Consider the following 14,261-nt stretch of genomic DNA (forward strand, 5'->3'; position numbering starts at 1 on the left):
TGAGCTACCTAGATACTAAGAATAACTAGCCTGATTACCAGACACCATAGCAGTGAGTGTTCAGCAAATACTGCATTTCACAGAGAAAGTTTGATCAGCCTCTGGCTTGTTTGATAGTTTATTGCAAAATTAACTTGCAGTCCAGCTTAAATACACTCTAAATGCTTTCCCCATCCTTCTATTGTTCAAGTGTCATGGTACTGATCTCTGTTAATACCAGCTTTCTTGCTATTGTGTTTGGATTATTTGATTAACCACAATACATAAAACTTAATTGAAACTGCCTTGAAATCCATCTCAAATGAATGACTGCATAAGACTGCATATGCCTACATATTGTAGAATTTCGGAAACCATGACCACCAATTTTAACTGTTGCTACAGTAAAGGTATTAATTGATTTACTTACTTAGATAATTTTTTAATGCAGTATAAAACCATATGGAAAATAAGCCACTGCTTCAAAGTATTCCACTTCCATCAGAACTTTCTCAATCTGGTTATGTCTAGTACCTTGTAACTCATGTCAAACACCCAGAAAACCTACAAGAGTCTGTAAAATACTTCTTGCCTTTAAAATGCCCTTATTTTACTTTCTTATTTTTTTCACATTAATGCAACTACAAGCACTTATACTTTCTCAGTCTGAATCCTTTCTAGATGTTTGCATTGAGCACATTGTTGGCCCCACTTCTATCCCCCCCCCCCCCCCTTACCCCAGGATGTGCATTTTTTACTTCTGATAAGCAGAAGATTCTTAAATTAGGTGTAAAACTGAGTCTATTCTAGAGGCTGCTAGCTCTGCAGTCATGTGAAAACTGTGATCCTTACAATTTTGCCTCTTCATTTCTTTAGTTCAGAGAACATCAGGCCAGCAGGAAAATTTCTTAATCCAACTCAAAGGTAAGACTTGTAAAGCTGAAAGAAGGGAAAACATGCCAGGCCCTTCAGCTGGCTGCTCATGTTGGACGCTTCCATGCCCTTGGCTGTGGGTTGTAGTTTGAATCAGCTGTTGAAAAGCAATAGTCAGACCTGGAATCCATGGACATTATATCAGCATCTGTTCTGGACCACTGATTGCAGTAAGCATACTGCAGCTGAGTGCCAGCCTGCATGGTGGCACTTGAGGCAGACTGGGAGCTTTTTGGGAGTGGTAGAATACCTGGCTGCTTCTTTCCTAGTGAGGCTACACTACCACTTGGGGCTGAAGGCTCATGAGAGACTTTTTGTTTCCATTCATCTGGCAGCTCAGGAAGTGTTTTCCTGCGAGCAGCAGATACTACATTAGCAGCAATGGATTCCTGAATACTTTGGGGCCCAAAAGCTTCATCCACAAGGCCAAGAGGAGATCTTGCTGCTGCTTCCCAGGGAGTCAGTCTTTTGCCAGCCTTGCCAGCTGCTGTGTCTGCCTTGCTCATGTAATCAGGGCAAGGCTGAAATATAAGAGGGGACATGGCTCCAGAAATGAATGAAGAAGGTCTACCAGGAAGTGATAATGAGCGTCCACTGCTTCTTTCCTAGGAAAACAGAATACCAAATAAAGTTCCAGTTATTAAGCAACAAAAAGGAAGCCCTTTCACTTCCTAACTGGAACAGGCCCAGAAAGCACATCCTGCCAATCCCTTTTGATGACTGTGGTTACTTTTCAATACTTAAATTTAGTGGGAAGAGAGGAGATATTAAAAAAGGGGCAGAGAAATAAACAGGAACAAGGGCAGAACAAATTGATCTTTTGAGGCAAGTAAAGAGACCAAAGAGACTTTTACTGAAAAGGTGCAAGTACGTTAGCAACCAGGCATCTTTTTCCCTACTTAGCTAATGTGCTTTGTTCTGAAAACACCATTCTTAATCATGAAAAAGGAAGTCGTGTTGTGACAGTTCTGTATGTGTTTACAGGATTCCTTCTAACATGTGTGCACAGCCTAATTTATTTGATAACTGTTCTGTCTAGGACATCTGTCCAAGAATTTAGCTATGACTTCTCCTCTCAAGAAAGGCATTCCTTACTCTAAAATTGTTAGATTTATCCTTGGTTTTGCTTTTCAGAGCACAAAATGAACACAAAACTAATCATGCGCTTAATACCCTTACAGGATGCTGCTTAACCTGGCTTTGTTAGAAGTCAGTGCCCTCAAAATTTCAGTACATTCTGACCCATTTATAGGTGCAATCCATTCATATTTAACAAATCCTAATCTTCTTAGTAATGCAGCACTTTGAAACAGAAACTGTGTTCGTGAAGAGGTTCTACTGCAACAGTCATTTGGCAGCATGTAAAGCAGGCCTTTTCTCCAAGCCACAAATGTTTTCTGTCACACAGATAAATTACATTGTTCTTACTGAGTAGGCTCTATATATGTGGTTCCTAAACTCATTGATTTACACTGTTTCATATCCTGAGGTTTAAATGCCTTTAACTCTGTAATCTGGTGTGAAATTTCAGTCCCTTTTGCCAGAGGCTTTGCTAGAATTTAGTTCAAACAACACTGGCCTGTGTTATTTTTCCTAATTAGCTTCCAAACTTAAAGTTCTGTGAGCATGATTTATATACCAACCTTTAGGTATTTGATCATATAAAATAAAGCTTACATAGCAAAGATTCATATATGTGTCATGGTTTATAGGCTTGAATGCGACAGGATCTTGATGCATATTAGTAGCTTGAAAAACTGCTTTACACAGGCTATTAAGTTATGTTTTAATACCAGTCTTGTATGTGAGAGATGGAAACTGAGAAAGGGACTACTTGTTTCATTATTTTCATTCAGTTTTGTGGTGCTCAGTCTGAATCTCTTAAAAAAGGTATAGACTGACACACAAAGGTTATTTAATGAGATCTGTTACAAGGCTTTGTATCAGGACTATCTGTTAACTTCTTAGCTATGACCAGCTGTTTCCAGTGTGCATTTCCAGAGTGGAAACTTCCAAATATTTTTAATCCTACCTGCACATACTCTGGACAAATTTCCATGTGGTTCTACTTCTATCCAGAAAAAAATTAATACTTTGTTTTTAAGAATCCTCCATTAAACCCTGAAATGATCGCATGTTAAAATGTGGTTGATCAGATCATTACATACAGACAGATCCCAACTGAGTGCACTAAGATAGTAGCATAGATGAAGAAACAATTACCTATTTGGAAAGTAAGTGATTAAAAGAAAATACAGTTGGTTTTTTTTTCCCACAAATGAAGTTATATACTTTCAAGAATAGATTAAAGGTTCTCCATATCTTTACCCAATGGGAAGGATTTCTGTTTTTTTTACGTGGAAAATAAGAGTCAAGGTATCATGCTTTCAGCCAATGAGAAGCAAACCCAGGTAGGCCAGTCAGAATACTTATTATAGTTCTCTTATCCCAAACCATTAACCAGTTAAACTTTATATAATGAAGAAATAATTTCTCTCTGAAATGCCACCACCTGTGGCATTTAAAAAAATCATCTGTGTTTGAAACTCTAGTATTAATTTATAGCAGGCTAAAATTGGAATGCAGAATTTTCGTGAATGGGTCTACTAATGGCTGGATAGGCAGGCAATCTTACCTGTCTAAAAATTAATCCTTGTCTATCGCCATACTGAGATTAGTAGTAGATTAGAATCACAGTTAACATCTGATGCTAATTTCCTCAAAGCTGTCTTAGGGAATTTTAGAACTGGGACCTAATTTATTCTAAGTTTAGATTGTTCGGAACTGGTATTATTTCAGGTGAGAATAATTTTGATTTCATAATTTGTATACAGACTAATGAAATGCTGTCAGCCATTTTACATAAGCTATGTGACAAATTCTGCTTTTGATAATGAAGTCCTTTTGTCAAGTAATGGCAGAAGAGGAATGTAAAATACTGCAAAGTGACTGTGTGGAAAAGACGTGGGAGTGCTGCTAAAGTAGTAATATATGTAGTTCACTTTTCACCTGTTTAAATGACAGAAAATCAGAGCTTTCTGTTATAATTTGATCTTTATCCATATACAATTATCAAAATATAATACCTATAAAAAACAAATGGCTGAAACATTTTTGGCCATGGACATCTTTCTTTGCAATAGACAGTTTCTTGCTAAGAAGAATACTTGCTGCCACCTTCTGGATTTTTATAATACACAGCTTAAAGGAAGGTCTTAACAAGCAGTCTTGTCAATGAAATACAAGTTCAAAGCTTGTCCTAGTTTCTGACCGTGCTGTTTTGTATGGACAATAAAAGGGCTTTAAATTGATATAAATTAAAGTCTGACTGACTTGGATACTAGCAAAAAAATCTATGAGAAAATAAATTTTCATTAAGAGAAGATTTTGAAGGTTTTATGTTAAGAAATGATGCTAAGCATGGCACAATATCAGAAAGAAATAATAAAGATGTATTTGATAGCACCCTCGTCTGCCCTAAATTGAATCTGGAGTCTTACAGAAAAAAATAGCAGATGATGACATGATGACAGATATTTTAGTCACTCAAATGCCTGGGACAGTTAGATTAACATTAATTCCAGGTGCTGCCTTTTGTAATCCAAGCAGTAGTGTTTAACATTGTTTTTTTCATATTTATATATACATAGGGTTACATAGGGTTAGCTTGCTTCAGTACATTCTTGTAGCAGTACCAAGTCTGTCAAGTTCCTCTACTGAAATACCTCTCTGAAAGTAATCTTAGGGTGGAGACATTTGTAATTTTGTATATCTGAAATGATCACAGCTGTGCAACAGAGTACAGTGCAGGTCCAGATTTACATCAGCATTAAAAGTTACATTGTTGCCTCTCCTTTTGTCTAATTATTTGACTTTTTAATGGAATGCCATCTTGACATTTTTCTTCTCATTTGACACACCTCTGTACTTTCTGACATCACCCAAACAAGCAGCAAGGAAGTATGTGGAAGCCTTTTTGCAGAAAGTTACAGCTCATTTTTTTTCTTAAAAGATATTCATGTAGTATGGCTAGGACTGGCAGAATTATCTGTACATATCTAAAACTTTTTACTTAAGCAAAGAAAATTAAACTGCAGGCAGATTTTGAGTTTTTCTTGTCATCTTCTTAGGTTTGACTTTGAAGTTATAAGCCTGATGTTGCTGAAATTCTAGGAAGATAACTAAATGTACCCAGATGCACATGCTTTGCTTTTGTTCACATTAAGAAAGCTGTATACTAACAATGTTCACAGTGAGACTATAAGAAGTATCATTCTCACAGATCGAAGAAAAAAAAATCACTAGCAGTTATTGACATTCTTTTAAAAAGGTGTGGGGTTTTTTTGCAAAAACATTGAAAATATATGTCCATAAATTGTTACTCTGTGGAAACTTTCGTCTGATACAAACGTACTGAATCATTTGCTTTACAGTTAGTTAAAGCTTGCACTGAAATCAATGAGTATTGTGCTCTGTGTCACCATAAACTGCAGTCATTGGGAGTGTATTTTATCTGTAATGTTCCTTCTTCTGTCATGTATTTCTTAAATCAAGCACTTGTTAAACATAGCTCTCAAGTCATTCCAGATCCTTCCTTATGCAGTCATAAGCAAAGGTAATATTAACTGTGGGTAAGAACAGTCGTCATGCCTTGTGATGGCGGCACCAAGTGCTATGAAATTATCAGGCTCACGTATTTTCCCAAGAATTCAACCAGCAGTGAGTAATAAACAGCTTCTGAATTGACAGGTTTTATTATGATCTTATCAAGTTTCTTCTTTGTGTAACATTTCTTTCAAGCTGTGTAGAGTCATTATAAAATAAAATCATCCCAAGCTGTGTAATTAAGGTTTACACTTGCCATAATGAACTGCCAAAGTGATCAGTGGAATTCTGGGTGTTTGACTTCACACACAAAAAAAAGTGTTGTCTTTTGTTAAAAAGGCAAGAGCGGAAGAGTGAATCTTTTTAAACCAAATAGTTTTTAAATCTTAATGCTATGGAATCTGTAAAAGGATCCTCGAAAGAGAAGGGAGAAAGAATTTGCAAATTGTTAGTTGTCAAGAGTGCTGTCATTTCAAAGGTATTTCCCTGGCTCAGGGTGTACAGAGGATTCCCTGCAGAGATACTGGAGCAGCAGAGCATCATGGTGAGGCTGGTCCTTTGTTGTGGTGTCTTGGATACGAGATAAACATTGCTCCTCCCAGATCACTTCACTTGGTGTCAAGTTCTCTTTATAGTTGGTCATAATCTTTTATCAGAGTTCACCTTGGTACTTTAGAAAACTCTCATGTATAGGAGCTATCTAGGACAGTATTTTTGTAGATCTGTTGTCTCACAGAGTAGTCTATTGATAGGGCCTGTTTTGTTTTCTTTTGTTTTTTTTAAAAAAGCATACTTGTTTCTTTTTGATGAAATTAGCATTTTGATTCTTTCACAATATCTTTTTTTGTAAATTGTAGAGGAAAAAATCATGCCCACTGATGTGAACACTCTATCATCCAAGAATAATCTAGAAAATGTCAATAAAAGGCTAGAAACAGCCAGCCATCTCTGCAAAATAATGAAACCATTCTTTCTGTTTTCATCTCTTGCACCTTCATTATTTTGTGATCATCAGAGAGGTGTTTTATCTTGTGCAGTTTCTGCTTTTTTCCAGGAGTTTTTTTCCCCACTGCATGGCTTCCTCTAATCCTAGTAGTTTTTTCTCTCAGAATTGCTGCTCTGCCACTTAGCATTTTTTTTCCTATCTGAACCACACACAGCCTCTCACTATGGAACATGCTGTTACCTCAGACTTTTGTTATTTCTTTACTTCAAACAAAAATTTGTGTGAATTCAGAACATTTTCTTCAGTGTGAGTAATAGCAGCACTCTAGCAAGAAAAAAGTAAACTAATTGACACATAATTGCTCTGGTGAGAGCAAAATATGTAACTGCAGTTTTAGGGCTGATTTTGTGTCTTGACTCTTGAATGTCTCATACAAAATAAAATCACCGATGCAAAATAAAATTAAATTAAACTAGCTGTATAAAATTATGGTCAGTGCAAGAAGACTCAAGACAAAAATTAACTGAAACCTTCTTTTGGTGGCTTTTCTCAGAACTGCATTGGCTTAATCTCAAAGGGAATTTTCAGTGTGGCTAAAACAGAAGAGGGTATTCCCTGCTGCAGGTCTTGATATGAGTGTGTTATAAAGTACACCATCATCAGCCAGGTGCTTTTGGAACCAAGCAGCTTATTGTCACTGCTATTGTCACTTGGACATTAGCAGAATTTTTTTTTTTCATAAGAGAGAAGAAAGCAAAATCATGAGGCTTACTTGTAAGAGATGTTATGTTTACTCTGTAAATGTTCCTACAGAAATAATAATTGAAATATCTTTCTGTTTGTTTCATAATAAGTTATCTTTTGCTGAGCAAGAATGTGGCATGAGTGGTTCCCCTAGAGAAGGGGGGAGAGGTTCACCAGTTCTTTGTTAAAGAATTTAATTTGGTCTTTTATTTTTGCAATAGAAATTTCAGTTTTTTGTCTAAAAGCTACTGATCTCCAAAATGAAAGTTTTCAATTCAGGTTTTATGATAAGAGGTTTGTAACTGAATCAGAATTTGAAAGTATATAAACCCATGATAGAGGTAGCTGTTTCCATGAAAAAGATGGCTAGAATGTGAGATCCAATCTGGTGCAAGATAATACCTCCACTATGTGCTATAATTAAGTGTGCTAAAAAGCCATAAGAGACATAAATTCTTTTCTTGTTACCATACTGGATATGTTGTTATTACGAGTTGCCTAAAATTCACTGGTAAATACGCTTGCATAATAAACATAGCAATTGCATCTTCATAGCTGTGTCATATTATAAAATAATTCTTCATGATGTTTTCAGAAAAACATTTACAAAAGCTCACTGCCCCTTCAAAATGAAATTTCATATGGTCCCTCTCTACACAAACCATTCATTTTCTTGATATTTCAGATATGTTTGACATCATAATTAGCTTTTCCTTTGGACCCATGATAATGAACTTTCCTCTAAATATGTGCTTCACAAGAGATTGATAAAACCATTTCTTTAAGTAGACTAGTCTTTTGAAACGTTAATAAGAATTACAGACTTACCTGATTAGTTAAAGGAGTCATGAAACCATGTTGGACCCAAGCACCATGCATGTAGAATGATGTGAAAATGTATTCAGAGTTGGACTTTGAATGGGATTTTCAGAAGATTTTAGCTGAGCTAAGAGGAGCTAAGACACACTACTAAGTGTCACTGAGGCTTTTTTCCCCCTACTCTTATGGTTGTTTAAAAAAAATTCCATATGTCATTGCTATAGGCCATATGAAATACTTGCATTTAAATAACAGCAAAAAATTCAGATGTGATCAAAATCCAGATTTTCAGCATAGATGCACTTCCTTTTCTTGTGGACAAAGCAAAGAGAAGATAGGCTAATAGCTATATATATTTTATATTACTATTACAGGAGCTGACTTTTTTCTTGTTGATGTATGCATGGCTATGATTTAGCTGACTTCCTAAGTAAACTTTAGTTGTGGGCTGAAAATTAAAGAAATAGCAAAATTATTTTAGATACAGCATTTATATATTTTTGTCACTCAGCTGAATTTAGTTCTAGACAGTTGACTCAGGAAACTGAAATGTTCTCTTTCAGTTCACAACTCTCCTCTAGCTCCTAATGACTTGACTTCTTTCTGGCCAGCTGATTTCCTGTGCATAAGAATATATCCCACCTTTGTGTCTGGATTCTTCCTCTGATAATTAGAATAATAGTGCTTATTATTTCTTACTTTTAAAGTGGTACGCCATATAAAGGCATATATATTTTAGAAGTTAGATTTCAGGAATCTCCATATTTAACACAGGATATTCAGTAGCTGGTGATGAATTCCAAAAGTCACTAATCTGAGTATGAAACAAATTGATGGTCATGCTGTGTAAGCAGCCACATGCATCCACATCTACACTTGTGGAGATACAAAAACGCTCAAAATCTCTTCATTAAGGAAATGTTCTTGGTGTGGCGAGGTGAACAAGTACATAAGTGGGATTTTAATGTACAGATATATTTTACAGGAGACTGAGAGTAAAAATGTGTAAGGCAATATGAGACTGGATTTCTGTGTATCTTTCTGTGCAATACCATAACAATGGTATTGTTATTCCAAGTGGATACTAGTGTCTTAAAATTCCACTTAAAATAGTGTGTGTAACATGAGATAAGATTTATTAGAGGGAAAGGAAAGAGAAAGGGAAAAGTAAAGGGAAAGGAAAAAGAAAAGGAAAAGGATTTCCCTTTAAAATATACTGCTAACCTGCAGATGTAGGTGAAGCAAAAAATTAGCAACCAAACCAAACAGGCAGAGAGGAAAGGGACAAGTTTAATAATAGAAGAAAAATACAGATATTGACAGTGGAAGACAGATAGAAAGGACATCTCTAAAGGATTAAAATAATGCTAGTTTATATTTCCTGTCATACTTCTGTATTTTAAGATGGAGATCTATCACTTTGCTATTTTTTTCTAATGCAGTCCATACCCTAACCCAAAATTCAAAGGAGAAGTAGGATTTGGGAGGTCCAAAATATATAGGACTGATTTTGTATTGGCTCAATTAGACTTTGATTCCAGTCTGCCTTCTGCATGTACAACCAAATGCATTCTTCTCTAATTCTGATTGCAGTTGGAATTACCATCCTAGGACTAAACTAAGGAGATTTTGTTCATACTAGGAAATGTTACATCAAGACAGATAGTTCTACTAAAATTTATATGATATAAGAGATCCATAATCTAGTCTGCAGCTAGCTGGATGGTGGCTTAAATAAATGTATTAACAGATTCTGCCATCTTTAGTCACAGAACGATACTTTAATCTTTAGCTTCACGCTTGGGATGAATTTTCATATCTTTAGTTGTGTGAAGCAACACCTTGTTTCAGACCTAGCACCACTAATGTTAATAGGTCCGCTTACCAAAAAACATGCTAAACTATTCAAATACAGCTCCTTGATTTCAGCAAGACTGTGTATTAACTGCAGTGCAACACAGTAGGTTTCAGGACCACAAACCTTCAAGAATTTTCCGCAGTAGCAGTATTTTAATCCTTAGTCCCAATATGACAAGTAAAAAGTGAAAGGCCAGAGTAAAAAGACTTAAAGAGGTAAGAAGCACCATAAAGCCCCAAGTGAAAAATAATAAAATGTGTACAAGAGACCAGTAGGAAGACATTATAATTTACTGTGAAGTGCTAATTTCTGCAGCATACACTACTCTGGTTGCAAGAATCAGTACTCTTGAATATCTGTATCCCTTAAATTCTCAATCATTGTGCTTTCACAAGAAACTATAGTGTTACATTGCAGCAGCAAAACCCAGCTCACCTCTCTGGTGTTCAATAATTTAGATTTACTGGCTTCTATATTAATTACTGGGATTCACAGCAATCTTTGGCTAAAAATATGTCTGCACTTGGGATGTCAAATTTTCCCCAAACAGGAAATATTTACTAATTTTTCCAGCTGCCTTACCACCTCTTTTAGTCTTCAGAATGCTCCAGCATCATTTATACCACATTCTCTGTGAAATGACAGAGGTGATTCATGGTTTCGGATCACAGCTGATCCACATAGCTTACAAAGTTAGGCCCTGTCTGATCAATTATATTCCTGTGGAAGGACCTTTGAGCAAGGAATCTTCTGGCTGAGTTCTGGCTGGTGGGCTCTCTGTGCAGGCCAAATGTCTATCCAGTTATATTCTGCTAGTGATCAGTCAGAGTCTAATATTCTTACCTATTTTTGTGCTGTGCTAGTATTAGTAAGGCACATTACTATTAATATCATTTAATAAGACACTTCCCTTTTTTTATAAAAAAAAAAAAATCCAAAATCCCTAGGTCTGGGGAAGGAGGCAGACAGAAAGCTTGTCTCTATTGATTTGACATACCAGGAATATTGCTTACTGTTTTTTCTGTTGTAGTGATCCTAAAGCAAAAACCTAGTGTCCTGCATAATTAATGCAATGGTATCTGTTAATTTCAGGATGTTATCTGTGTAAAGCATCTGTTAATAGGTGTAAATGTGCTAAATTTTTTAATCTATTTTGATTCCTTAAAAATATTCAAATATTTTGGACCCAGATCCGAGGTGATACATCTGACATTATTAAGTAAGCTAAGGAATACTATTGGCACTATTTGTGTGCCATGTTACCACTCCAAAGCATTGACTGCAAGCAAGCTGGACACTAAGTTTCAGCTATAAGGTTTACTCTTCAATAGTTGATGGCTTCCACACCTGTGCAATGACGCCAGCTTTCTTTGCTGAAAATTTTGGCCTCGGAGCAGTAAACAAAGGTGATGTGGTGGTTTCTGGCTTAGAAAATGCAGAGTAGGCTGCAGGTGAATATGATTCATTTACTGGTATAGAGGCATTGAACTGGAACGAAGGTTGTGAACTGTAGGCTGGCATGGAGTACACTGAAGATGCCCGGGCACTAGTAGGAGAGCCAGCACTAGGTGGTCTTAAAGGTAGAGCTTGCTTTGAAGTAGACAGCTTTGATGTCTGTTTATTAGCAAGGCTTTCCTTAGTACTAGGAGGCTGAAAAGTAAATAAAGATGCATCAAGTTGATATGGTTGGTGTTTCATAACATCCAAAGCATTGAGGCTTTTCTTAGGTTTTCTTTTTGTATTTTTGGTGGCAACAGTGGACTGAGTGGAGGGCTTGGTAGCAGCAGGAGGATAAGATGGGCAGTGAATGGGATTATAAGCAACAGGTGGAGGTGCTCGGACATTAGATGAATATTTCCAAGAAGCTGGTAAAGATGGAGTTGGAGATGAGGCTCTTGCCATATTTGCCTGCACAGTCTCTGAATCTACTACATACTTCTCCATTCGAGAGTGCCTTCTGGCAAATAACTGTGCTCCTTTTCCACTCATAGCTGGTGGCATCTCAAAGGGTGCTTTTGTTTCTCTAGCAGTTGTTGAGACTGCAGTCTTGGGTGCATGGTTTGGACTTGCTAGAGTTGCCTGAGGCCCTTTGAAAGAACCATCTAAGCTGAGAGTGCTTGGGGCTTGAGCAGGAGAATGAGGATACTGTGGAGACTTGAGTATTACAGGGTATGCTGTTTGAGGTGAGGCTGGTGCTGGGAAAGAAGGAGCCTTGTTAGGAGACACCACTGAAGGTGACCAAACTGGTGAAACTGGAGTACCAGCAGTAGGAGAGATCTTGAGTGAAGGCTTTGGAGCAACAGGAGGAGGTGCCTTTTGTTTAGATGCTTGAGTCTGCATGAAATTGCAAGCTTCTGCTCCCAAACTGAGGTAGTCTTCTTCAGGTCCTGACTCAAAACCAGCTCCAGTACCTTTTTTGCCCTCTGCATTGTGTACAAGGGACAATAGGGCAGGATTAGGACTTACTTTGGGTGTTTCTTTGAATGTGAACATAGGTTTTGAAGTGCTTCTTCTCTTCGCCTCTTGCAGTATCCCAGTTCTTTTGGCTGGCACTGCAATCCTTTCATCCCTGGATGCTATGTGTTCTGTTGGCTCAGTGGGTGACCACACAGCTGGGGCAGCTCTGCTGGCTACAGGAGCTGAAACAGGTCTGTAGAAAGCTTCAGGTGGTGGGCTAACAGAGCAGTAAGGAGGTGGAGCTGGTAGATCTGAAAGAGGACTGGTAATGTTTTTTACAGCTGAAAATGGTTCAGCAGCTCTGTTTTGAACCCCAGAGGAGAAAGGTCTAGCTGTTTTATTCAAAGAGACTCCTGCTTTTTGAGCTTCAGAGGGATGAAAAGAGAGGTTTATGTCTGGTGCTAAGCCAAAGCCATTTTGTTGTACCATTTTGCTATGATTGTGGCTTACATCTGTATAGCTTTTACTCACACAGGTCTGCTGTCTTGACATTTCTTCCTCCTTTGTTTGAAAGACTGAAGAGCTTACTTTCTGGAAGCTCTCTGACATGGTGGCCTCCCTTTTTTCCTCTGTATTCACTGTGTGTGTATTCATCTCCTCTTGCTCAGCTGTGATTTGATCCATCCTCTGCCGTCTCTTGGCAAACATGAGAGCCCCTTTACCTGTGCTCTCTGGAAGCGTCTGCATCTTGTCTCCACTCTTTGTTTTCTTTTCAACCTCCAGTAGACCACTGTCCCAGTCAAACGTCACGATCTTACTGTTGTTGTCAGCGTCAGAGAAGAAATCTTCATCTATTTCCGACTCACTTGTTGCAAGCAAACTCACTTCAAATGTATTTTCTTTGTCCCCCTCTACACCTTCACCTTCTTCACCCTCGTCTTCGTCACGTTCTAACTCCCCAGTACCGTAGCTAACTAAAGTATATTTCCTCGCCCTTTGACGACGCTTCTTGAACATCAACACCCCCTTGGAATTGGGATTGGGAGCTGCTGTCAGCAGCAATGCAATACTTTTACATTTAGATTTAGCTTCTTTGACCTGCTTCTCTGACAGGCTCTCACTTCGCCGGAGCCCTATGGAAAAAATTAAAGTTCACGTTTAATTGCATGCAGTCCACAAAAGTATGAAAAGATTAACAAAAATAAGTTCTACATTTATCTATACTGAAATTTACCCACTGTTCCCTTCCCCTTTATTAAAACATTTATTTTCTTTTGTATGGAGAGGTCATTATACTTAAGTTTTTCCCACAATATCAACTGTGTTATAAATCCCATACCCAGCATTCCTTAGAGTGACAACCATACAAATTCAAGGACTACATCATTTGCTTCTTAAGGGCTTTCTTAGTTAAATAGGAATGTTACATGTGTCTATATTCCCAGAGTTTCTGATTTTTTATTCCTGCAAGTAGTCTCAACAATAATAGGCAGATGATGTTGTGAGTTTGGCCATGGTACTCAAGGAAAACAAGTTTCCGTCTTGTAACAAGCAGTGCTTGTCTTAAACATTATTCAAAATTGTATAGGGTACAACTCCAGAATACTTATTTTGAAAATTAATTAATACACATTTTAAGAAATTAATGGAGGAGGCTCAACTAACTTTTCAAGAGTATTTGCTAGCATATATCAATGATACATATTTCTTAAAGAATAAATTATTTATTTTCACCAAGTCATGTAGGATAGGAATAGATGCCACTCTAAAGCCTAGAGGTGCACTGTACTTCAGCAGGACTGATTCCTTCTTATAAGACATGGAGCACATGCCACATGGAGTAACACTAGTCAGGTGGTGCTGCTGTTTCCCTTCCCTTCTTTTCACTGCCATATCTCATGAGCAACAGCCTCAATAGCTCCTCCCTTCAAGCTAGAATTTCAAGTGATTCCTGCCTTTATCAATGGTGTCTTTCCACTT

At 37.4% G+C, this 14,261-nt stretch overlaps 1 protein-coding gene across 1 annotated transcript in view; it reads right to left on the reverse strand.

Annotated features, from left to right (window-relative positions):
* Nucleotides 1–252: 252 nt before the first annotated feature.
* Nucleotides 253–14,261, reverse strand: part of SYNPO2 (synaptopodin 2) — a 73,489-nt gene continuing 59,480 nt past the window's right edge. Inside the window, exons 4-5 of the mRNA XM_030450439.1 lie at nucleotides 11,232–13,414; nucleotides 253–1,517 (exon numbers count right to left, since the gene is read on the reverse strand). Of these exons, the coding sequence (XP_030306299.1) occupies nucleotides 960–1,517; nucleotides 11,232–13,414 (2,741 nt within the window). The 3' untranslated portion in view covers nucleotides 253–959. The remainder of the gene's footprint in view (nucleotides 1,518–11,231; nucleotides 13,415–14,261) is intronic.

The sequence above is a fragment of the Calypte anna genome, chromosome 4B (genome assembly GCF_003957555.1).
Source record: "Calypte anna isolate BGI_N300 chromosome 4B, bCalAnn1_v1.p, whole genome shotgun sequence".
NCBI classification, from domain to species: Eukaryota; Metazoa; Chordata; class Aves; order Apodiformes; family Trochilidae; genus Calypte; species Calypte anna.